Here is a 26,297-nt window from a genome sequence, read left to right on the forward strand (position 1 = left end):
GACTCCAGGCCCAGTGTTATATCTACTGTGCTACCTAGCTGTCCCCTCCATCCAACTACTTGCAAAGAAACACTCTAGATGAAAAGGGGTACTAAGAACGGAGCTCCAGACCCCTTTAACAGCCCATACCCTCAATCAGCAGGGCTAGGATCCCTCCACCTTCACTGCTACCTATCCCTTGCCTCAGAGACAAAACAGCAAAAACATAGGGGTTGTTACCCCCAGAAGGATCTGGGACTCAACTATCATCAATTACCGGAAGCCCCATCTGAAGAGGTTCCCCTTTAAGTAGCAGTAGCATCTTAGGAAATCTAACCAATCCATTGGGTTATGTACTATACTGTGGTGGTTGGCTCCTCTATGATTGTTTTCCTGAACAAGATTGGCATGACCAGTTACCTCACCAACAGCATGCCCACACTGGAGCGCTTCCCCATTAGCTTCAAAACCCACTTCTCAGGGAATTACTTTCGACACATCGTGCTGGGGGTGAACTTTGGGGGTCGTTACGGAGCACTAGGCATGAGCCGCCGTGAGGACCTCATGTACAAGCCTCCCACTTTCCGCACGCTCAGTGAGCTGGTCCTGGATTATGAGGCTGCCTACCAGCGTTGCTGGCATGTCCTGAAGAAGGTGAAGCTTGGCCAATGTGTTTCTCATGACCCCCATAGCGTGGAGCAGATTGAGTGGAAACATTCTATCTTGGACGTGGAGAAGTTGGGGCGAGAGGATTTCCGGAAGGAACTAGAAAGGCATGCCCGGGACATGAGGCTGAAGGTTAGTTATGGAAGAAAGTGGTTTAGGGATATTGGGAGAAGAAAGAGAAGGTAGTTTGCTATTGTGGAAGTAGTATTTATTAGCCTGAAAATCCAAAATACCTGAATGATGTCATTACCTGCAGAAGGCATTTTTAAAATTTTAAAATCTCTGGGCCTCAGTTTCTTCATTTATAAGATGAAGGAATTGACCCACATGATATGAAAAGTCCCCTTCAGTCCTAATACTGTATGAGTCTGAAAACCTGACAGCACAGAGAAAGTTAGTCAATAGATTGAGCCACAGAATTAGGATCCATAGAGATTTCCACTGAGGGCCCAAACTATTCAGATGGAATTGAATAGAGAGAAATGTAAAGTTCTACACCCCAGTTCAATCAACTGTAGAAATGAGATGGCAGAGTTACAATCAGACCATGGTAACTGTGGCACTGATCTAGGGGGTCTTGGAGTCTTACAAACTCAATATGATATCAGTGAATAAATAAGCACTTACTGTGTTTATAAGGCACTGTGCTATAAGACAAATGAAATACTCCTTAATCAAGCCATAGGTCTAGAATCAGGAAGGTTAACTCCCGTTACACTCTAAATCACATTATATCTGGGGTATCATGTTAAAATGATTACCCTATGTTAGGAAGAACATTAATAAAGTATATAACATGCCCAGAGAATAACCAAGATAGTAAAAGAACTGGAAACCATGTCATCTAAGGATCATATGGAACCAGGGAAAAGAGAAGACTCGAAGGTCAGAAGTTGAAGAAGAAAAGGGTTATGGTTTTCAAAGCACTTAGCACAGTTCCCAACACATGGTAGGTGCTTAATAAATATTGATTAATTTGTTGTTTCAAACATTTACAGGCAGGTTGTCCAGCTACAAGAGGGACTATTAATCATCCCCAGGAGTCAGAGCTAGAAACAGTAGCTACAACCTGCAAAGAAGCAGATTTTACCTTAATATAATGCAAAGTTCCTTTTATAAAGGCTATCCCAAAGTGAAATGTGCAGTTTGAGGAGGTTGTGATTTTACTTTTCATGATGGCTTTCGACTGGAATTGAATGATTCGTCAGGTATATTTTGCATAGAAGGAAGGAAGGAAGGAAGGAGAGGGAGGGAGGGAATGAGGAAAGAAGGGAAGAAGGAAAAAAGGAAAGAAGGAAGGGAGGAAGAAGGAAAGAAAGAAGGAGAAGGGGAGGAAGAAGAAAGGAAGAAAAGATGTATTAAGTGCCAGAAATTGTGCTAAATACTTTAGAATTATTTCATTTTATCTTTACAACAAACCTGGGAGATAGGTGATATTATTATCCCCATTTTACAGTTGAGGAAACTGAGTCAGTATGAGGTTAAGTGACTTGCCCAGAGTCACACATCTTGTGGGTATCTAAGGCCAAATTTGAATCCAGGTCTTCCTGATTCCAGGATCACTGCTTTATCCATAGTATCTCCTGGCTACCTCTAAATGGCCTTTAACATCCTTTAAACTCTAAGATTTTGTGTGTGTGTGTGTGTGTGTGTGTGTGTGTGTGTGTGTGTGTGTGTGTGTGTGTGTGTGTGTGATTCTTTGAGGTTCTGTAGATGAAGATGGCCACTGACTTGACAAGCAGAGAGTAGAACTCCATGGGATTATGTCACAGGGACAATCCAGGGAGGTTGGGATAAAGTGAAGTGAGGAGAGGGCCCCTTCTTCTTCTCTCTCTCTAACCTCCAAGCTGAGCTCCAAAGTCCTCTCATGATGATCTGGGCCTCTGTACTGAAAGGTGCTTTTCTCCTGGTCACCTGTGAACTTATAGAAAAAGGTTCTAAATTCTAAGCTTCCACTGTCAATTTCTACAAAAGCTGAAATGGTACAAGCTGTTCTTAGTAAACCAGTTTAGTTTAACTACAATCACCTGCAAAAGTACTTTGTAATTATTCTCTAAACGTATATATATATGTATATATATATATATATATATATACATATATATATTATATATATCCTGTCAGTATAGTTCTAAAAACTATACTAACCAAACCAGGGTCTCTGATCATGTTAATCCAGAGGCAGGTTAACCAATTAATTAACCAATTAATCCAGGTTAACCAATACTTTTCCATTGGAGAGAGAGGATTGAGCAACAGCAGAATATGCGACACTTAGTAAGCAAACTTGTTTTTTCCTGCTTGACATAATGATGGCGGAAATCTGGGGATGGGAAAGGAAAGTGATGCTGAGCAGGGGCAAGCAAGCCCAAACAATGACGTTAGTCATCTTTGGGTATGAAGTCCCCCTCAAAGCTGGATTCTAGTCTGTGCTTAACCCTTAGAGAGAATATGATTGCTGTTGAGATTCTCACCGTGGCAGAGATGGGGGACCCTGAGACCGCAGTCAGGCTTTTGCAGGTCTCTTGTAGTATAAGCACCAGCAATAGCTGAAAGGGCCCTGAGTAGAAGATCATCTAGGGATTCTCAGGGCTTTTCTGTGTCCCAAGTCTTCCCGAAATCCTTTGGCCTTTTGTTCTCATTTGGGCTGTGTGCTCTCAGGTCTTAAGGTGACGTCTTGAACTTCCTTCATTTCCTTTCTCCTAATGCTTACAGATTGGCAAAGGGACCGGTCCACCCTCGCCTACGAAGGATCGGAAAAAGGATGTATCTTCCCCACAGCGGAGCCAGTCCAGTCCACACCGCCGCAACAGCCGAGGAGAGAGACGGTAAGAAAATGGGTAATTGGGAACGAGGTGGAGAGGAGAGGAAGGATTTTTCAAATCGCTTTGTTTTCCCCCTTTCTTCTTTTATCCTGCCTAAATAATAATTACAGTTGAGGCAGTGTATGGTGCTTAAAGGTTTGCAAATTCTTAGAATTGGATCACCAGGGTTTGATCCTCACAACCACCAGCAGGTGGATAATGTAAACATTTTTTCCCCATTTTATAGCTGAAGAAACAGACTCAGAGAAGTTAAAGGATAAAAGAAACTTCACAATTATAAGATGAGAAAGACATATTTGGATAGTGGTGCATCTGAAAAAGATTTGGGGGATTTTAGTAGACTCAAAGTTCAATATAGTAATAACCTAGCATTTATATGTGCCACATAGTATGTGCCACATACCATGCTAAGTGCTCTGCAAGTATTATTCATTTGATACTCAGAAGAACCCCTGTGAGGTAAGTACTATTATTATCCCCATTTACACTTAAGGAAACTGAGGCAAACAGAGGTTAAGAGATTTGCCGAGGGTTGCACAGCCAGTGAGTGACTGAGGCTGAATTAAATCTCAGGTCTTCCTGACTCCAGGTCCAATGTTCTGTCCTCACTGCCTTTGTGTAATGGGAAAAAATCAATAACCAATGCCTTGAGTACCTTGCTTTGCATTCATTTGCTAATCATCTATTAGCTATAATCATAAGAAGTAACTGTGATTTATAGTTAAAATATTGTCCCAGGTGAAAACCTGTGTCTAACTGAAACTGTGGTGTAATCCCAGGTAAATACCTGTATCAGCTAATCTTAGGAATGTAACCATAATCATCTTTTATTAAAATATGCTGGGGAAAAGGTGGACCTGATCTATGATGTAAAAGATAGACTTGTGAATATTAAGACCTGTAAATGTAGTAAGCTTATGCTTGAGTAAAAGACTTGCTGGAGCCTATGCATTTATGCCATGGGTTGATCAACTTAAGTCATACATGAATCAAGAGAATTGTAAATAACTGTGAGCTCTGTAGCTCAGGGTTTCAGACCATACTGGGAGGACTGCAGTTTCTCTTAATAAAGGTTGGTTTCTTTTCCCAGAAAGGTTTCCCAGTTTCTTTTTAACATATGTAAGTCAACAATGGCCAAGAAAGCTAGTGTAATCTTAGGCTACTTTAAGTATAGCATAGTTTCTAGGAATAAGGAGGTAATAGTCTCACCATTCTCTACCTTGATCAGACCACATCTGGAGTACTGAACCACACTTCAGGAAGGGTGTTATTAAGCCACAGACCATCCAGAGAAGGTCATATGAGGTTTGATTGAAGGAACTTAGTGATGTTTATCCTGGAGAAGAGAAAACTTATGGAGGATTCTCTTCAAGTATAATTCTCTTCAAGTATTCAAAGGTCCGTTGTGTGGGAAAAGACTTCTGCTAGAAGTCAAACTAGGATTAGTGGGTAGAAGTTTCAAACAGAAAAATTTAGACTTGATGTCAAGGGGGGAGAAGAAAACCTTCTTAACAATTAGCATTGTCCAAAAATAGAATTGTCTACCTCCTGAGGTAGAGGATTCCCATTTATTAGAGGTCTCCAGGCAAAGGCTGGATTAGTGTGTCTCATATATGCTGTAAAAGGGATTTGTGTTCAGGAATAGATTGGAACAACATTCCATGGTCTTACAGCTATCTGTAAGGCATAATCTGGACACAGTCATCTCCTGAATCCTAATCCAGCACCCTTTAAAAAAGTGATTACCAGGTCTTGTGAGTACCAACAGTACATCTTGAAATTATTGGTACTCGCAAGGCCTTGCAATCACTTTACCTAAAACCACTGTTTATGCCTATATAGCTTCTTGAAGGAAATAAGACCCTAGCTATTCCCTGTTGTGGCTGAGTTTCCTGTGTGCTTTGGAGGAAAACACTTTGTAATTAATAGACCTAACAAAGAAAACTAAAACTGATTACATCTCCCCAGGCAGAAAACAGTGATGCCTTTAACCACATACCTGTAACAGGGGATTTATTTTTTCTTCATTTTCAACAGTGGGGGAGGGTGGGAAGGAGGTAGAATTTTGCTGATAGAAAAAAAATACACACACATAAAAATTTTTAAATGAACCAAAAAATATAGGTGGAATTGTAAGGTATGAGTTAGCTCAGTCAAACAGCAAGCATTTATTAAGTGAAATTAGATAACGGGCACCAGAGATTTAAGGACAAAATTTAAAGTCTATGCCCTCAAGGAACTTACATTCCTCTTTATTTTTTATAATATTTTATTTTTTCCAGTTCTATGTGAAGATGATTTTCAATATTCCTTTTTGAAGTACTTTGAATTCCAAATTTTCCTCCCTTCCTCTCTCTCTTCCCCCCTCCACAAGATAGCAAGCAATCTGATATAGGTTATACGTGTGCAATTACATAAAATATTTCCACATTAATCATGTTGTGAAAGAAGAAATAGGACAAACGGAAAAAATCACACACAAAACCCCTTCAGAAGGTGAAAATAGTCTGCTTCGATCTCCATTCAGGCTCCATAATTCCTTCTCTGGATGTGGAGAGCATTTTCCATCCTGAATCTTTTGGTGTTGTCTTAGATCATTGTACTGCTGAGAAGAGATAAGTCTGATCATCTCCCAAAGTTGCTTTTAAGGGAGCATTCTAACAGGGGAGTATGTGTATGAGTACACACACACACACACACACACACACACACACACACACACACATATACACATACATACATACTATACATTATCCAGATAAACTGATCTGCTTGCTGTTCCTCATAAACAACAATCCATATCTCATTTCCATACCTTTGCACTGGTTATTCTTACTTAAAAAAGCTGGAAAGGTAAGATAGGTTCAAATTGTGAAAAGCTTTCAATGTCCCAAAGAGGCAATTTTATTTGATCTTAGAGGTAATAAAGAGCTATTAAATGCAGAAGTAACATAGACTTGAACTTTAGGAAAATGCCTTTGGTGGATGAGTAGAGGATACAGTAGAAAGGGGTTGTGTGGAGAGGGAGAGATTAAAAGTGAGGAAACTGACTAAAAGTCTGTCAAAGTAGTCCAGGTGAGAGGCTATAAGAGCACTGAACCTGGAGTCAGGAAAACCTGAGTTCAAATTAAGTGTTAGAGACATGTTATTTGTATGACCCTAGGGGACTCATTTCACCTCTGTCTGCCTCTGGTTTCTCAAGTGTAAAATGAGAATAATAATAGCATCTGCCTTCTAAAAATAATATTTGTAAAGTGCTTTACAGAGTATCAGGCACATAGTAGGTACTTAATAAACACGTGTGTGTGTGTATGTGTGTGTGTGTGTGTGTGTGTGTGTGTGTGTGTGAAAGAGAAAGACAGAGAGAGAGGAGACATATTGAGAGATGTTATGAAAACAGAAATGAAAAGATTTGGCAACTGGTTGGAAATGTGGAGTGAAAGAGAATGAGGAAGAAAGGATGACACCAAGATTGCAAACCTGTAAGACTAGAAAGATGATTATACCTTTGGAAGTAATAGGTAGGTTCAGAAGAGAGGTGGGTTTTATGGGAAAGATGAATTCTCTTTTGGACATGTTGAGTTTGAGATGCTTCCATTTTGAAATGTCCAATAGGCATTTAATAATAAAATTATATACATTTTTATATACAAATTATATAAATTTGTATAATATATATATAAACTTATATATAAATAATAAAATTAAAGCTAAGGGTAAAATCTAGTCTAGGGCTTGCTATATAGAGCTGAGATTCCTCTGCGTAGAGAACATTAGATCCATGTGAGCTGATGAGAGCACCAAGTAAGGGATAAAAGAGAAGAGGGACACAGACAGAACCTTGGAGTTCACTCGGAGTTAGGGGGCATGACATGAATGATGAGCTAGCAAAGGAGACTGCCAAGTAGTTAAGTTGGTGGGGGAAGAACCAAGAGAGACAAGTATTATAAAAACCCAAAGAAGGGACAACATTTGAGAGGAGAAGTTGATCAACCATGTCAAATGCTACAGAGAGGTCAAGAAGGATGAAGACTGAGACAAGCCATGAGATCTGGAAATAAGAGGATATCCTCTGGAAAAATGGGAGAGAATTGAATTGAAAGTACATGTGAAGGGGTTGGCTAAAAGGGCCACCTCGTCATCAAAGACTAGAGTAAAGGAGGAAATTGTGAGAGATGATGTCAAAGCATTGTAAGATGAAGAGAAGGAAAGAAGGGTACCTGGCAAGGCTCCTGACCCAAAAGTCTGGGGAAGGAGTGTGTTGAATCAATCATGAAATATTTATTAAGCACCAGCTTTGTACCAAGAATTATGTTAGGCACTGGAGATAGCAAATGCAAGCAAGATAGACCCAGCCTGCAAGAACATCACATTCTACCCAGAAGAACTGAACTCAGTGCCCAGCTCTGCTACTTAATCCATTTGTGTCCTTAGGCAAGCCATGTTACCTAGATTCCTCTTCTGTAAATTAATGATGATCTCAAAGGTCCCTTCTTGCTCTATCATACTTTGATTTCACCTGTTTTTTGCTGGTATATCTGTCTTTTCATCATTTCAATTTCATCCCTGTATTTGAAGGCTTTTTGTCTTTAAGAATCTTCCCCTCACTATTTAAAATGCCAGTACCCCTGGGATAACACCCATGTCCCCTAAGATATTGTTTTAATTAGCATCTTAGCTATCATTTAATATTTTGGCAAGAATTACTTGACAGCTAGCTGAAATTGAACTTTACAAGTGTTTGGGGAAGTTTCTGCACTGTCCAAGCAACATCTAGGAATTTTTTAAATTAAATTAATTTGTTTAATTTTAGTTTTTAGCATTAACTTCCATAAGATTTTGAGTTCCAAATTTTCTCCCCATCTCTCCCCTCCCCCTACCCTAAGACAACTATGCATTTTGATTACCCCTTCTCCCAATCTTCCCTCCTTTCTGTCACACCCCTCACTTCCCTTATCCCCATCTCCTCTAGTTTCTTGTAGGGCAAGATAGATTTCTATACCCCATTACCTGTATTTCTTATTTCTCAGTTGTATGCAAAAACAATTTTTAACATTTGTTTCTAAAATTTTGAGTTCTAACTTCTCTCCCTTCCTCCCTCTCCAGCCATCCTCACTGAGAAGGCAAGCAATTCAATATAGGTTATACATGTGTAGTTATGTAAAAGACTTCCATAAAAGTCATTCTGTGAAAGACTACCTATATTTCCCTCCATCCTTTCCTGCCCCCCATTTATTCTTTTGAATCTCTCTTTTGATCTTGTCCCTCCCCAAAAGTGTTTACTTCTAATTACCCCCTCCTCTCATTTGCCCTCCCATCTGTCATCCCCCCCAAATCCCACTTCTCACCTTCTCCCCTACTTTCCTGTAGTGTAAGATAGATTTTCATACCAAATTGAGTGTGCATGTTATTGTCTCCTTAAGCCAAATGTGATGAAAGTAGGCTTTACTTTTTCTCTCTCACCTCCCCCCTTCCTCCTCTATCAAAAAAACTTTTTCTTACCTCTTTTATGAGAGATAATCTGTGACATTTCATTTCTTCCTTTCTCCTCCCAATATATTCCTCTCTCACCCCTTAATTTTATTTTTTTAGATATCATCCCTTCCTATTCAACTCACCCTGTGCCCTCTGTCTATAAGGATATAATGCCTTCAGCTACCCAAATACTGAGAAAAGTCTCAAGAGTTACAATAGTATCTTTCCATGTAGGAATATAAACAGTTCAACTTTAGTAAGTCCCTTATGATTTCTCTTTCCTGTTTCCTTTTCATGCATTTCTTGATTCTTGTGTTTGAAAGTCAAATTTTCTAATTTTCTATTCAACTCTGGTCTTTTCATCAAGAATGCTCAAAAGTCCTCTATTTCATTGAATGACCATTTTTTTCCCTGAAGTATTATACTCAGTTTTGCTGGGTAGGTGATTCTTGGTTTTAATCCTAGTTCCTTTGACTTCTGGAATATCATATTTCAAGCCCTATGATCCCTTAATGCCAGATCCTATGTTATCCTGATTGTATTTCCACAATACCTGAATTGTTTCTTTCTGGTTGCTTGAAATATTTTCTCCTTGACCTTGGAGCTCTGGAATTTGGCTACAATATTCCTACAAGTTTTCCTTTTGGAATCTCTTTCTGGAGGTGACTGGTGGATTCTTTCAATATTTATTTTACTCTCTGGTTCTAGAATGTCAGGACAATTTTCCTTGATAATTTCATGAAAGATGATGTCTAGGCTCTTCTGTTGATCATGTCTTTCAGGTAGTCCCATAATTTTTAAATTGTTTCTCCTGGACCTATTTTCCAGGTTAGCTGTTTTTCCAATGAGATATTTCACATTGTCTACTATTTTTTTTAATTCCTTTGGTTTTGTTTTATAATTTCTTGATTTTTCATAAAAGTCATTAGCTTCCAGCAGCTCCATTCTAACCTTTAAGGAATTATTTTCTTCAGTGAGCTTTTGGGTCTTCTTTTCCATCTGACCAATTCTACTTTTTAGAACATTCTTCTCCCCATTGGCTTTTTGGATCTTTTTGCCATTTGGGTTAGTCTGTTTTTTAAAGTGTTATTTGCTTCAGCATTTTTTGGGTCTCCTTTAGCAAGAAGTTGATTTGTTTTTCATGATTGTCTTGCATCATTCTCATTTCTCTTTCCAGTTTTTGCTCTACTTCTCTTACTTGATTTTCAAAATCCTTTTTGATCTCTTCTTGGCCTGAGATCAATTCATATTTTTCTTGGAGGCTTTGGATGGAGGAGCTTTGATTTTGTTTTCTTCTGTTTGCATGCTTTGATCTTCCTTGTCACCAAAGTAAGATTCTGTAGTCTGATTCTTTTTCTGGTTTTTGCTCATTTCCCCAGCCATTTACTTGACTTTTGAGCTCTTTGTCAAGGTAGTTCTCTGCTTCCAGTGGGAGTAGAGGGATATACTGTTGATCTGCCCACAATCTGTAGGCCTAGAGCTCCAGAAACAGTGGTTGCAGCTGCCCCTGGTGCTGTGGCTCCCATGGGTTCCTCCACCTCATCCCCCCTCTGCTACCCAGGCATTGTGGCCAGACCACTCCACTGTCCTGCACTGGTCCCACAGGGATACATGTAGAAAACCAAGATAGTCTCTGATCTTAAGGAGCTCACATTATAATTGGAAGAGCCAAGACATCAAGGAGGTTTCAGCTTCAGGGTCAGTGATATTCAGGGTGCAATTACAAAGTAGATGGCAAGATGAGAATCCTTAGGGAGCATTAAGAGGTCAGAGAGTAATGGCTAGAGGTTTGGAGAGTTATCAGTGAGGAAGAAGGTAAGGTCCAATGATCTTCCATCTTATCAGAAAGATTGTAATTGGTGACTCCATAATCATTTAAGTGTTGTGAACAACCATGTTGTTGTTCACAAACAGAAGGATTGGGAGTGGAGAGGTTGGAGGTACCCAACCCACAATCAATCAGTAAGCATTTATTAAGTGCTTACTGTATGCCAGGCACTCTGCCTAGTAGTAGGGATATAAATAAAAAGCAAAAACAATCCCTATCCTCAAGGAGTTTACATTGTAAGGGGGACAGCAATCTATATAAATTAATACAAGAAAAATAAGTATAGAGCAAAAGAAAGGCAGCCTAGAGAGGAGGATAATGGGAAAGGGGAATGGGTGGGGATGGGGGCCACGAAAAGGCCCCAGGAGAAGTAGTTCTTGAGCAGACTCCTGAGAAAACCTTACAATTCTAAGAGTCAGAGGTTGGGAAAGAGAGCATTCGGGTCATGGGAAACATCCAGTATAAAGGCATAGAAATAGAGGAGTGTCTTGTGTGAGAAACAGCAAGTATTACAAGATGATTGTAGAATTCGTGGAGGGAAATAGAATGAAAGAATATGGGCAAGGCTGGAAGCACCCAGATTGAGGAGAGCTTTAAATGTCAAAGGATTGTATATTTAACCCTAGAGATAATAAGGAGCCACTGGAGTTTACTGAGCAGAGGAGTGACAAGGTTATACCTGCCTCTCTCACTTGGTCATTTTGTTTGGAGGATGGATTGGAATATTGAGACAGGATGACCAATTAGAATGCTATTGTAATATAGTTCAGGTAAGAGATGATGAGGGTCTGAGCTAGGTAGGGACTGGGATGTGGAGAAAAGGGGACTTACAGAGACATCCTATAGATAAAAAAATTACAAGATTTGACAACTGATTTTTTTTTTTAATGTGGGGTATCCAAATGATGATCAATCTTTGGAGTGCAGTAGGTGTGAGATAGGTGAAGATCCAGCAAAATAGAAAGGAACAGTCAGATATGTAGGAGAAAGATCCAGAGAGAGCAAATTCTGTTTAGAGACGAGGCTGAAAGGATTTAGAAAAGAATGAGAAGAGAAGAGAAATGAAGATGCTCATGTAGACATTTCCAAGGAGTTTAGAAAGGGGATGAGAGATAAAAGACAGTAATTTGAGGGAATGGCCGGGCACAGTGAAAGTTTTTTGTTTTTTGTTTTTTTTTTATGGATGGGGAAAGATTTGGACGTATTTGATATCAGTAGTGAAGGAACTAGTAGATGGAGAAAAGTTGAAGATGAGAAGGTGGGAATGATTGAGGTTGCAATTTTGTGAAGTATATGGGAGGGGATGAAATCAAGGGCACGTGTACGGGGGTGAGTCACCGTTAGGGAAAAGGACACGTCTTTGTCAGATACTGGGGTAATGACTGAAAGAGTGGACATTGATGTCAAGGGGTTATGAGATTAAGAGAAAGAGAAAAGGATCTCTTGGAGAATGGCCTCAGGTTTCATTTGGTTTTCAGTAAAGTAAAAGATAAGGTCCTCTTCTAAATAAGAATAGGGAGGAAGAGGTGTGGAAGGCTTAAAGAGAGGAGATTTGGAATAGCTTCAATGGTGAGGGAAATACAGTATAATAGTGATAAGGAAGAGCTTTTTTCTAGAAAAAATATGTTACTCTTTTGTTCTAAAACTTTCTAATCTCCCTTTATGCCCCCAAGTCAGCATTTGTGGGTTCCATAATTATATTTCAAGTGCAAAAAGGTTATATGTTGTTGTTCAGTTGTTTTCACTCATGTCCAATTCTTTGTGACCCCATTTGGGATTTTATTGGCAAAAATATTGGAGCGGTTTACTTATCCAGCTCATTTTACAGATGGGGAAACTGAAGCAGAGTTAAGTGATTTGCCCAGGTTCACACAACTTGTAAGTATCTGAGGCCAGATTTGAACTCAGGAAGATGAGTCTTCCTGACTCCAAGCCTAGCACTCTAAAAGGTTATATAGTCACATTATTTTAGAAAATGCCCTATTCCAGGGGTGGGGAAGGCTGTGGCCTCAAGGCCACATGTGACCATCTAGGTCCTCAAGTGTGGCCCTTTGACTGAATCCAAACTTCACAGAACAAATCCCTTAATAAAAGAATTTGTTCTGTAAAACTTGGGCTCAGTCAAAAGGCGGAACTGAAGGACCTAGACAGTTCCCTAACCCTGCCATATTCTATTAAGAGGGCACAGAAGAGCCACATAAGGGGGGAAGGAAAGACCAGGAGGGAGAAAGGGCACAGATCAGGGTGAGCAGAAAATGCCAGGTCCATTTCTCTTTAGGGCCCTCCCTTTAAGGAATGGAGTGAGAGAATAAGAAATTGGCATGGCTTTCTCTCATTAATAACTGTTCATTAGTCCTCTTTGACCCATCTTACTTACTCATCCATTTCACCTCCTAATCCTTCTCTCCTTTCTCCTCTGCAGACCATCTGGTGAAAAGAAGCCTGCTGAACCCAAAGCCATGCCAGACCTCAATGGGTACCAAATCCGGGTGTGAGGTGAGTGGTGATGATACCACTTGCTCCACAGACTTACCAGTACCCCTGGGCCACAAGACCAAGAGCCACCCACCATGAGCCTTGATTGAGGGGAGGTGTGGGTTGAGGGGACAGCAGGAGGAACCCAGAGCTCCTCTTCATCTAACAATACTGCTTCCCTCAGGCAGAACATAGGTCTCACCCAGCATTTGTGGAAGAGGCATATTGACCCTAAAGGGAAGAAGAAGAGGAGTCAGTATGATCTCCGAGATTTGTTTAATATATCCCATAAAGCAACGTGTTGAACAGGTCACACCTGTCTCAGGGCACGTCCCAGAGATAACTGGCTGTGACCACATAGCCCCCCATGGGAAGCACTGCCAAGACTAGACAATGCCCACAGTCTCAGCATAAAGGTTGGAGCTGCTCCTTAGGCAATGCACCAGAGAACCATGATGCCACCAGAGAGAAGAAGAAGGCATCCCCCATACATAGCACTGGCAGCTGTTGCCTCCTAGGCTTTGAGAAGCACCAAATTCAGGGCTCAACCTCACTCCCATCCTGTGGGAGTCTCTGCAGCAGGGTTTGGACTTCTCCAGAGTCCCAGGGACCTGGTTTTGGAGTCATGTTGGGTTGGACATAGGTGAACACACAGAATAACACAGACCAAGAAAAAGTAGGCATGGGATACAAGCACCATAACTCATGATAGATGGGACACCATGGAAGGTGAAGAGTCTTGTGTGAGCTCTGGTTCCCCTCCCTTTCCTTAGGCAGGAGCTGAATTCTCCTCCTCTCTTTCCTCCGTGTCCCATAGCATCAGTTCCATTTTTGGTCTTCTTCCTCAGGTAGAGAATCAGGGACTGATGATGCCTGGGGTTGATTGCTCTTCTCTCTTTCACCAGCTAAATTTAGTGCTTTTGGTGATGGTGATCCTAGGTGTATGTAACAGGAAGGAACTTCCTGTCATCAGATGGGATTTTCAAGTAGCCCCTCCAGTCCCAGTAAGAAAGGAGATCTTGTGTTGAAACAATCTCTGAGCTCTGCCCACCAAACATAAGGTGCATTTGTAAAATGAAGTACTAACCCAGGTCTGAGACCGGGGAATAGGCAAATAGACTCTGAAAGGTTCAGGCTGCCCTTGAGTAGGAGGCATCCATAGGTAGTAGGTGTGATATGAATAAAGAGCCAGAAACAGGCAGAGAAGGAGCAACCAGACATGGAGGAGGGATGAGAAGGGTGTTTCAGTTGACTGAAACCCAGGGGTGAATAGGAAGAGGCAGAGTAGTTCAGAAGGTTAGGGGTTAATGGGAGAAGGTAGTGTGAAATAGAGGAGGCCAGGACATAGTGGCAGGAGGCAGAAGGATACTAAAAGGTCAAAGGTTGGTGGGAGGAGGCAGTAAGACATTGAGCAGGCTAGGACATAGTGGCAGGAGACAAAGAGAAGGATGATGATAGGCCTAGGAGAAGGAACCCAAGACTCATATAGCAAGGAGACTGCCCCATTGCAGCAGCAGAGTCATGGGGAGATGTGAGAGACAATCTAGAAGACTCAATGGCAAAGTTTTGGGAGTCACTGTGAAGCTACAGGGAAGGAATGAAGAATGTAGCAGAATGGGTATGTTGAAGGAGGGGTGTATGGTGGGGATAGTTATATTCAGAATATACCAGATAGAGAACCTAGAATAAGCACAGACCAGTGGGAAAAGAAAAGTTAAGGCAGAGCAAGCACTAGATGATGTTTTGGAGGAAACAAAGAGAAAACATGAAATTTGTAAATTTTAGAAAGAGCAAAAGGAAAGATTCATGCTGTTGAATTCGAAAGAAAGTGGATGTTCAGCAGAGAGACGTGGATAGGAACGTGGAAACAGGCACAGAGCATTGCAATGCTCTGTTTATCCTGCTCCAAGTGGTTTCTGTGTCACTGAGTGGGAGCAGGGGATAAAGCAGAAATGGATATAGGGCAGAGTTCAGCAGTGGAAAAACTGATAGCACCTAGAAAAGAAGACAAGCCTCAGGCCCAGAAACAGAGTGAGGACAGGGAAAACAAGCTTAGTGCTGACCAGTACTCCCACTCCAATCCTGTAGGGGCAGGCATCAAAGCAAGCCAACCCTTCAGAATGCCCCTAGCCCAGAAGAAACCAGCCTGGGCCTCAGGGCTTGGCACAGATGTCCAGATTTTGTAGAGTGGGAATTGATCTTTCTCAGTAGGCCCTGGTTTGGATGTTCCCATAGGGGTTATAAAGACCATCTACTACAGAAGGTATAGTGCATTTGGCTTATTCTAGAGATGTGAGAAGAACAGGAGTTGCCTTTCCTGGCTCCCAGTAATGGGAAGTTATACCTGGTGACATCTATTGCTGGTATATGGGTAGAGGAGGGAGTTATTAGGCTCCAGAGGGAACAGTTGCCTTTCTTAGCAGCTGTCAAAGATTGCCAAGAGACTTTGGGGTGACAGCTGGTCCATCTGACTAGGAGACAGCAACCCTAGGCTTAGCCTTACCAGACAAAAGGGCCAGCCATCTGCTTTACCACCTATGGTCAAATGCAGCCCCAGGAGCTGGGGTAGCAGGTGAGGAGGAACATGGCAAGTCAGACTCTAGTCTCACTAGCTCACCTTCAGGGCGAATAGGCAGCCCTAATTTCTTCCTGTGCCAGCCCTACACCCAGCCTTCGAAAGGAACGAACCTGAGGCTATGTCTACGTTAACTTAACCAGGAATCTTATTTCACAACACTGTGAGGGCACCTAATCTTCCCCACCCCCCACCACTATCCACCGTTCCATAGTAGTTTCCCAAATAGTTAGGTAACGATGGTCATGACATGTTTACAATTACTAAAAAAAATAAAATAACTCCTTTGGGCAGGATGAGTCATAAGGCTGGAGATGAGTGACTCATTGGTACCGTGTGGCCCCTTAAATTTTGTCCCAGTTTGGACCACACACTCTTCAAGTATAAAGGAGGTATGAGGTGGTAACTTGAGGACAAGAGGTTCCCCAGCCTCTTCCTGTTAAAACTAGGAGCAAAGCAGCTGCTTGGCCTTTCCTGTTGGTGATTTCCCCAGACTGTTCTCTGGGGCTTAGGGCTATGTAAGGAAAATTATGTAAAAAGACAAAACAAAACAAAAACCCACTGGTGCTTTTTATTTATTTTTTTAAGTGTTTTTTATATGTAGCAATCCCACCTGCCTTCCCTCCCCCACAATGTTTACATTCTGTTCCCTGGGGAGGGTAAGAGAGGACTATGCAGCTCTCTAGAATCTAAGTGGGAAAGCAGGAAGCTTTGGTTTTTAGCTTCCCAGTTGGGGGAAAGCATCCATCCCAGCCCAATATTTACTTGGAGCTAGTGGGAGGAGACATAACATCAACCCTCTTGCTTTATCCTTCTGGTATCAATTTAATTGAGTTTCCTTCTGACTCTATTGTCTCCTGGTCTCAATCTGCCCTGGTCTTGGTCCTATGGAACAGATATGGCACATTCCCCCTCCCCCTATGAATCATCAGTCTATATGCCCATCACCACCTTGTTCATGATTTTTCTAACCATAACATTCCCTCCTATGACTCCACCAGGATATGATAAGGAAAACTATAGGTGTGAAAGAAACAGCACCCAGTCTGTTTTACCTTTGCCATCTTTGCTAGCAATTTCATAGGGTTACAATGTAAGTGAGATCCATTGTAATCGAGAGTGAAGGATCTAATATTAAGCATCAGAGACCCTGTCAAGTTATACTGATAGTGTATTGAGGTACTCCATCACATTGATGGTGTGATTGGTATACAAGAGGCCTTGTATTCCTGGGTTCTTAGGGGAAGAAAGAGCCATGGAGTAGTTGGCTGATAATCTAGGGGGCATCCTATAGTTTTGAATTCTCCTGTTCTGGACCCCACTATTTCAGTGGCTACAGGTTAAATTCTGGCTGGTGTATACCTACACTTTTGAACCTCTGCATTCACTCCCATGCTTTTACAGAAGCAGCTCTGGCTGGATGCACAGTCAGGCAACTGTGGGCTTTCATGCTTGTCTTCTTGATTAGCAGCAGTACCAGAGCCTGAATGCTCCACTATCATTGCTTCAGCCCCCATACCACAGTGACTGCCAGCCGTAATATGTGCTTGAAGGAGATAGGGAGAGTAGGGATTGGCCTCCTTCCATCCCTGACAGTCTGTGAATTGCATGGTGTGCCATAACCTCTGTTAACCCCTGCCCCTCCATCACCATCTTCCTTAGCCCCACTGAAAGCCAAGGGCAGAGGCAGAATGGACTGGCTTGTTCCTGAAGTGTCAAGCATTTGACAGAGAGAACCTGACCCCCAAATCCCCTGACTCAGAAGTCCCCGTCCCCTTCATCTTGCCTCTCTGTGGTGCCATCTGGTTCTCTATCTCCATCTCACCATTTCCATTTGTAGGGTAGGCCCTGACATGGTGCTAGCCCCATGCCAATCAGTATTGGTCCCCTCAAGTAGTTACTTGAAGTTACTTCCGGGTGCTCTGGAGCCACTTAAGTTTCCTTTAATCATGATGTTTGAAAAAGACGGAAGAGGATCTCAGGCCTGCCTGGCCCATGTGGACAAAATGATGGAATCTCTCTCTCCCTTGTGTTTTGTATCTGGCTATGTACCATATGTAGAATTAGTTCCCTCTGATCCCCTGTATTTCCTTCCCTTCATATCAGTATTCAAACCCCTTTCACTTTTATGCTTTACCTCATTTTTGTCTTCACTTTTACACAATTAATAAAGTCTACCCAGCTCCTAATTGTCTGGACTGGGCAGAAACCAGGACCTAACAACCTTGCCACCTTTTCTTTCAGAATTTGCTGAGTCTGTACCCTTCACTATCAACTCTGTTCCACTCCCCCCATCAGCTCTGTCCCTGCGGAGAGGGTGGGAGGGAAGGCGGCTGTCTATGGAAATGAAGAGGGGAGAACGGGAGGGGAAAGAACCAGCAGTGTAGGATTAAAATCTTCCATCTCTGGGATGCTGAAAGTTTCCATTTCAATTCCATGTCCTTTATCCCTCCTCAGACAGCCTGTATTTTTTATCCCTCATGTGTTAACATCTGCTACTCCATCCAGAAATGTTTCTTTTTCTCTCCTGTGTACAGCCTGAAGGGTTCTGAAGAATCTTCCCATGCCCAAGTAGGAAAGGGATGGGTTGAGGGAGGCCAAGGGTTTGTCTGCTCAACTTGTTCTCTGGGATACATTCCCAGTTTCTGTCTTGCACAGAAGAGAAAGGAAGCTTTTTCTTCAAAGGTGAGTTGCATTTGTTGGCTGTTATACATGTATCCCCAAATAAATCTGTAATGGTAAGGAGAGTCAAAAGTAGCCTATAGAGAGGCAATGCAGTAACAGACTGGAAATTACAGTATTGTCCCCTGGGTCCTTCCCCCCAGCCGTTCTCTAATCTCACTTCATTATTACCCTCCTCCAAACTATACCATCACCATATGCAAAACTAAACCCCAAAGCCATTTAAATAAGATTTTCCAGATTGGTTTAAAAAAATTTTTTAAGTCTGTATTTCCTTATTTCACCCAGAGGCTTAATCCCACTTTGATTGGCATAGGAGCTTTGACCTACTCCATTTTCCAATCTGGACCTATTCTGTCTTCCTTAGGCAGTCTAGTACACCCCTACTCCCAGGGGCTCACGATAGAGGTGCCAGGCTTAGTGTATATACCCACTGAATTGGTTTGGCCTGCTGCAGCTCAGAACTTCTGAGTTCAAGTGAATTGCTAGTATTAGCCCACCTAGGAGCAGGAATTACAGGTGTACACCACCATGCCCAACATCAGACTGGTTTTTAAAGAGAGAGGGAGTTGGCCTGCCAAAATATTTGCCAGTTTCCAAGTTATGTAATCAGGCTCATCCCTTGAAAACAATACAACTTGCCTGTAAGAAGAAAAAGATATCGCCACCACCACCACCCCACCTATACCCTGATTTTCATGAAATTCCCCTGAGAAAAGGCAAACAGTTTAGATGTCACTAATTCTGATGTGTTTGTGGGGGGAAGGGGAAGATGGAGATTAAGGACCTACTTGAATTAAGAAATAACTTGAATTCAAAGATAATTTTTAAAGAAATTAAGTTTTATTACTTTCAGATACACACAGTGTTTCTAGATAACTTCTAAGCACTTGTTAAGTAAGTAAAGGTCCTACTGAGTGTTTCGTACAAAGACATGTAATTGGCACATTAGTTATTTACATGGAAATGAATGCTGCTCAAGTACTTGAAGACATGTTAATTGCTCAAACAGGTTAATCATTCCCCTTATGATCATTTACTTTGTGAGTTAGGCAGAACTTTCTTCACCATTTGATGCAAAGGTAAATTTGGATCTAACCCTTTGGGATTATCATAGATTAGAAATTAATGGAGTATCCAAATTCCTCTTAAACTCCATACCTAGATCACTACTTTATCAATCACTCATCTACATGACTGATTTACACTGCCTGTTTAGATGGGGTTGGGGGTACATTTCCTGTTTTATGATAGAATAGGCTGGACCTCCTCCCTCAAACTAGTACTCACTCCCAGCAATTGCTTAATATTGGCTAAGCCAGGCAGCATCTTCCCCAATCTTGTTCCAATCAAAATATTGTCATCAAGTGAAAAATAGTGGTGACAGGCCTAGATTAATGCCAGACACAGAGGAAATCTCTGAATGGGGCCATAACCATGACATCCTGGACTCCTTCAATGCTTGCTATATAAGGGAGTGGCCAGAGCTGGAATCCCTGAAGATAGTACCTGGCAGGTTATGGTGACAGATGAGTCCAGAGCAGCTGGAGAAATAACTTTCCAAGCTCATCCCTAAACAAACCCAGAGACCACATATCTGGACTTTCATCCAACTCCCAGCTGGAGAGTGTTAAGAACAATGAGCTCTTATGCTTATCTTATTTCTGAAACACAACTTCTGGAACCCACAGATCTTATTAAGTCCTCACATTCACTGTTGAGGGTGGGGCAGATGACCGGGAGGTCTCTCCCATATACTAAACCAACATTCTTTTCTTTGGAATTGTTAAGCTCTGATCCTAGGACCATTTAGATGCTCTTCTGATTGAAGATACATATGCCCATTTACTGGTCAACAAAATCAAGTTAGAAAGAAGGAAGGAGGGAGAGGGATCCCTTGGAGAGACAGAGACAGGAAAGGAGAGAGAAGAAAAGAAAGAGAAAGAAAGGAAAGAGGGAGGGAGGAAGGAAGGAAGGAAGGAAGGAAGGAAGGAAGGAAGGAAGGAAGGAAGGAAGGAAGGAAGGAAGGAAGGAAGGAAGGAAGGAAGGAAGGAAGGAAGGAAATCAGGCTGTTACTAGTAACATGAGATTGCTGGTCCCATTCCTGAAACTCTTACTCATATGAAAAACCTAAAGCAGCCCGATCTCCTCTGGCAGGAGGAATTTATTAGCAGTAAGGAAAGCCATATTTCCCTTATATAATCAGTAAACAAATTCTAAAACTACTATTTAAGAGGTATTATAGAAAGGTGGTTTGGTATTGTAGAAAAAGATCTGGACTTGGAATCTGAAGGTGTAGGTTTAAGTCTTGACTTTGCCATTAATTCACTGTGTGACCTCAGGCAAAAAGTCACTACCCCTCTATGCCTTTCTTGACCCTAGGGCTACCTAGAATTATGGTTTCATCTACCACTTTCAGCTTTAGTTCTTTTTACAGGTGAGGCAAATAGACCCCCTTGCTGCTTGCTCTCCTGACACCCCGAAATAGTCCAATGAGGGTCACCCAAACGATGGAGCTCCCTTAAACTAAAAGAGAAGGCCCTTCTGCTTTTGAGTGAGGTGGATGGAAAAATATTCTCTCCCGTGGGCCCTGATTTCCTCATATGCAAAATGAGGACATTGGACCTGAGATTTGGGAAGGGCCTAGAAATTCTATGATTTATTTGAGATCCTGTGCAAGTGGTAACTACTATCACCTGTCTTAGCTACACTATCACATGTGAACTTGATCTCCCATTGGTTCAACATTGGGAACCATTTCCTCCTGATAGAAAGGGTAACAAACTCTGAGAGGGACCTCTGAGGAAAGGGAGGCTCTGATCCTGGGGGTGGGATGAAAACAAAGTGTTAGTTAAGGAAATTCTTCGGTGTCGATAGAAATGTAATGAGAAAATTGGGCATTCCCATTACTCTCCCACCACTAACCCTGCTTTTAGCTCACTACCACCATCACTCTGGCAATGCATCTTCCCAGATGGTGCTGACCTTAAGTAATTGCCCTCCAATGCAATGCTGTTGATCAGATACTCAGTCCAAGAAAGTTGCCTTTTAGGGAGGGAAAAGTCATCTTGGAATAAAGGGTAGGGGGGCATGTAAAGGAAGGAATCTATAAAAGTTATGAGGAATTTTGTCACAATCAAACACAGAATTTTCAAATAAAAAGATTAACAGCTACCAAGAAAAATTATAGGGTTAGTCCCTGGGGAAGAATATAAATCACACAGCTGCTTCTAGGTATTTTGGGCAGTTCAGTAGTTAGAAATAAGGCCCCAGGCTACTTCATTCACAATCATCAGTATCCCAGTAATTCTGTGTTGCAGTAATGAGCCTTCTGATATGGACATCCTTGGTACCTTCACAATTTTGGGAGTTGTAAAGGTAGTTTGCCCATAAGGCATAGATCACCATGAATTAACTGGTGAAGAAATTTTAAATATTTCCTGGGATTTTAAACTCTTTTTTATTCCATGAGTCTCAAAACATTCCGATAGCAGGGTAACATGATGTAACGGGGAGAGTGTTGCCTCTGTAGTCAGGGTTTAAGACCAACTTCTGCTTTGGACTACATATCTGACCTGGAACAAGTCACTTAAAATCTCTCTGGGACTCAGTTACCTTATTTGAGGGGATGGGACTAGATGACCTCTGAAGTCCTTTGTAGTTGTATCTATGATCTGTTGTCCCTCACCTTTCTCCAAATGCATGAAATTTTAGGAAGACTGTGACTTGCCTGAAATCATGTTGAATGAGGAAGGGAGGGAAAGAAGGGGGGTGAGGAAGGAAAGGAAGGGAAGGAGGAAAAGAGAGGAGAGGAAAGAGGGAAGGAAAAGAGGAAGGAGGAAGGGAAAAGATGGGGAAGGAAGAGGAAGGAAAGGGAAAACGTACTTAGTAAATGTTTCCTATGTGCCAAGCAGAATGTTAGGTGCTAGGGATACAAACATAAAAGTAAACGAAGTCAAGCCAATGAACCGTAGAAGCAATGGTCCAATAGAGCCTAAAGATTTCCCGGCCTTGCCATTCTTTCTGCTACAAAAGGCCTTCCAGGCCTCCCCATCTGCTTTGTGGCTGATGCAATTGTATGTTACCTCCATGAATTAATATGAGCTTCTTGGGCATAGGGATGGTCCTGCGTTTTCTATTTGTGTCCCCAGCACTTCACAATTTAGCACACAATAAAGCTTGATAAATGCTTTTTAATCCATTCAATTGGCTATATGACATTGATGGTGGTTGTTCTGGGGAGTTCCCCCCAGTTTTGCTGTGGTTTGTAGTGGGTTGGAACTCCAGTCTCCAGTTTGGGTACCGTCAAGACTGATCATGCCAGTCTCAGGTTTCACAGGATGTGAAGCTGCAAGGGAATTGAGACATTAACCAATTCCTCTCCCTCTTCTTAAAGATGAGAAATCTGAGACCCAGTAAAGTCAAATTATTAAACTCTAGCTCTTCTGACTTCTAATTCTATTAGACTATGCTAGGGGAAGGAAAAGGTTACAGTACAGCAGAACCAGACATAGGGGGGGAGAGGATCAGCCCCAGCAACAGATGGCCCACAGATCAGCTCTAGCTCAGGAATGCAAAACAGATTATCAAAAAATAGACAACAGAGTGGGGATGCATCAGCCTAGGCTTCATCCAGGGAAACACTCCCACACAGCCTGCCTCTGCATGCCAGGGGTGAAGGACCAGGTGGCTAGAGAGGTCTGATTTCCTATTGGTTGTAATGGAAATGAGAAAGGGGTTACACATCACAATCAGGAGGTTGACATCCCCCTATAAATGACTCCCCTCAGCCCAGCACTCTCTCACCAAAGTTACAAGTAAAACTGAGAAATACCAGTAAATAGAGGCACCAGACTGGCTTCTGTAGGGTACAAGTAAACAGGTCTTCTGATCAGCTGCTCCACAGAGGACTTCCTAGTCTTGGGTTCATCCCTTACTTAAAGGTTGAGTTCTAATGCTTTAGACTCCAGTCCCAGACTGAAATGCTTTCTCTATTCCTAGAGGTAGCAACGTGGACAGCAGATAGAACAGTGGGCCTGCAGTCATTTGCTAGCTGAGTGATTTCAGGCAACTCACTTATAAGCTCAGTTACCTCAACCGTAAAATGGGGATAACACTAGTTCCAAAGGCTATCATGAAGATCAAATGGAATGTTTTGAAAGCATTTATCACAGTGACTGGTACATAGTAGATGCTTAATAAATCCTAATTTCCTTCTTTCCCTAGTCTCTTCTCAGGACTCCTTTTATTCCTATAACCCCAGCCCTGATTATACAAGTGAGTTCTGAGCCAATCCAGCCAAAAATTGGCTGTGCTATGCCCTCCAGAATCCCAATGAAATAAGAACAGAAAAAAAAAAGACAAACCTTTATTTCAGAAAAAAAAATTAAATTAGCATGAAAAATTTTCTACTTCACTTTTCAAAACAGAAATAAGCCAGAGACCAAAAGATTCCCTAGTAAACCTTCCCAGGGTGGGGTCATGGTACTTCCCAACAGGGGAGAACAGGGCAAGAGGAAGCTGTGGAACAAATGGGGTGATGTCCTGAGGCCCTGTAAGGATGGACCCAGGAGAAGCAAACACAGTAGAAAGGGGGTGCTAAAAAGCAGGTGCAGGGAATAAGGCAAATAGAGGCCCCCAAACCTGAGGCAAGCCATTGTTTATATAAAAGCAGAACTAAGGAGTCTCTATTATGCTTTTTAAAAAAAGCAACAACACAGTTCAAGCAGGGTCTTTGGCTTTCCTTTAAGATAAAAAAAAATGCTTCTTATGGGCATGAGAAAGTTTACGATAATATGACTCTTCAAGCCCACTTGAGGCAGCTTGGCAAAATACAAAGGCAACTCAGACCCAATGGGGATAGAAGCATCTTCAGAATCTGCCTTAAGGTTAGGGGAAGCACAAGGGGAAGGTTTGCCAGGAGGAAGACCCTGGGGACACGTTCCTAAAAGTGAGAGATTAAGGCACACAGGAGTGACAGCCAGGGCAGGGCAAGAACAAGAAGGTTCCGGGGAGATATCCCCCCATGCACACGTCCCCTCCCTATTCCCACCCCCACTACTGGAGACTCAAGCAGGGGCTTTATGTTAGATGCAGCCTGGTCAGGGGACTAGTGTTCTCTACAATTCATTCCCACCCAACTGGCATCACTGCCATCCCTCAGTTCTCCAACCAAATCGTTCCACTGAGAATAGAAGAGATGCCTCTCCAACACCACAGTTTCTCAAGAAGGGCCTGGGGAGTCAGGAAAGCAGGAATCGGCTCCTTGGGAGAACGAGAAAGGAAAAACTCCTTCCTCAGGGTTTTAAACTTCAGCAGAGAGAGCCCTCAAGCAAATGATGGCAGCAATTCATGTACTGTTTCCCACTGAAACAACCAAGCTGGGCCAGCTTCAGATACTATCAGGCCAGAAGAACATTTCCTTCAGACCCAATTTCTTCATCTTATAAGATACTCAGCTCCTCTGACACCACCTCCCCCACACCCACATGCTTCCACCTTCCCCAAACTGACACTAAGAAAGACCAACTTCTCTTATGCAAGGGTGTAGGGGTGAGCCCAAAAGAAAAACACTAGGGCCATGTCTTGGTTTCAGGAGTGGGGGCTGTGGAGGGAGGCAAGTCAGATCATCTTGGATCACCAGGGCCCTCTTGATCGTGCTTGTTCCAGGATGAGGGGTCCACTTTGTTCACAAGGGCCAAGCCAGATAAACACAATTCTGTGGCAACCTACAGGTAAGGTAGCTGGGGAGAGGGGGAAGAAAAGGAGGGGAGGGGAAAAAGGACTCTACGGCAAGCAGGTCACTTAGAAGTCTACTAACTTCACCTGCTCATATTTGACCCACCCTAGGAGGGGCAATCAATGCTGCACTCGCTCTTGCAGCTTACCAGAACACCAAGGGAAAAAAAAAATAAACTATACATTATATACAGTAGCTGTATAAAGGTTAGACCAGATGGGCGGGGCAGGGAGGCTAGTGGGCAATCTGCTCGACAGGAGGGGAGATTGCAGGCAGCAGTGTCTGCAATGGGGACTCAACAAGCTGCAGCCTGAAAGCAAATAACAAAATGAGATCGAAACTCCCGCAACCCTGGTAATTAAAAATCAAGGGGGAGGCGCTGGATACATGGTAGGAAGCAGAGCCCCCCTCCTGCCTCTCCCAGGGCCACTGCGTGTGAGGCACAGGATTAGGAAGAGGTTGGGGCGGGAGCAGGGGCATCATGGATGGGGGAAAGGGAGAGAGGAAATCCAACCAAGAAGGAGAAGGGGAGGGAAAAGGAGGGGTGGGGGAAGGAAATTCCTTGGGTGTAAGTTTCCAGAAGCTTGGGATTTCCATAGTCTCTGATCCAATGAGCTCTTCTGGAGGATAAGCCGCCCGTCCCCTAAGAGCCCCATCATGGGGCGGTAACCTCCATCCCAAAGCTGGCCAACAGGCAGAGGTGGTCTGAAGAACAGAAGGGATTGGGTAAGCCATTGGCAGCCCAAAGGACATCTTCAGAGAGGAGGGAGAGACGGCCAAGCAGTTTGAGGGCTCCATCCCGGTATAGCCTGCGACCTGAGTTGTGAAAGGAAGCAAATGTAAGGCACCTGAAGATATAAATCTATACATATCTGCCAGCCCCCAAAGCCAGTGTGGGCATGACAAGTACTTACCATTCATGGTCACACAAATGGTGACAAGAGTCATGCATCTTTTGTGAGAATATATTAAACTTAAAGGGGGTAGAGTATCTTTCACAGAACATGTTCACTCCCATACTTGCTCCCTATTTGTGGGCCACAGGCCCCCGCA

The 26,297-nt window shown here is 42.5% G+C and overlaps 2 protein-coding genes across 8 annotated transcripts in view; one reads left to right on the plus strand and one right to left on the minus strand.

Annotated features, from left to right (window-relative positions):
- The window catches only part of VASH1 (vasohibin 1), a 33,953-nt gene extending 15,719 nt beyond the window's left edge, over positions 1 to 18,234 (plus strand). Inside the window, exons 5-8 of one of the 3 annotated variants that reach the window (XM_072623173.1) lie at positions 396 to 777; positions 3,361 to 3,473; positions 13,196 to 13,269; positions 18,068 to 18,140. In XM_072623173.1, coding sequence (XP_072479274.1) covers positions 396 to 777; positions 3,361 to 3,473; positions 13,196 to 13,268 — 568 coding nt within the window. In that variant the 3' untranslated portion in view covers position 13,269; positions 18,068 to 18,140. Of the gene's footprint in view, positions 1 to 395; positions 778 to 3,360; positions 3,474 to 13,195; positions 13,270 to 13,432; positions 13,925 to 18,067 lie in introns of those variants that run through there. The other 2 variants (XM_072623172.1, XM_072623174.1) reach the window with 2 other exon arrangements.
- Positions 18,235 to 23,857: 5,623 nt separating this feature from the next.
- Positions 23,858 to 26,297, minus strand: part of ANGEL1 (angel homolog 1) — a 112,542-nt gene continuing 110,102 nt past the window's right edge. For all 5 annotated transcript variants that reach the window (XM_072623166.1, XM_072623164.1, XM_072623169.1 and 2 more), the window contains one exon: positions 23,858 to 26,060. In XM_072623166.1, the coding sequence (XP_072479267.1) occupies positions 25,900 to 26,060 (161 nt within the window). In that variant the 3' untranslated portion in view covers positions 23,858 to 25,899. The remainder of the gene's footprint in view (positions 26,061 to 26,297) is intronic.

The sequence above is a fragment of the Notamacropus eugenii genome, chromosome 7 (genome assembly GCF_028372415.1).
Source record: "Notamacropus eugenii isolate mMacEug1 chromosome 7, mMacEug1.pri_v2, whole genome shotgun sequence".
NCBI classification, from domain to species: Eukaryota; Metazoa; Chordata; class Mammalia; order Diprotodontia; family Macropodidae; genus Notamacropus; species Notamacropus eugenii.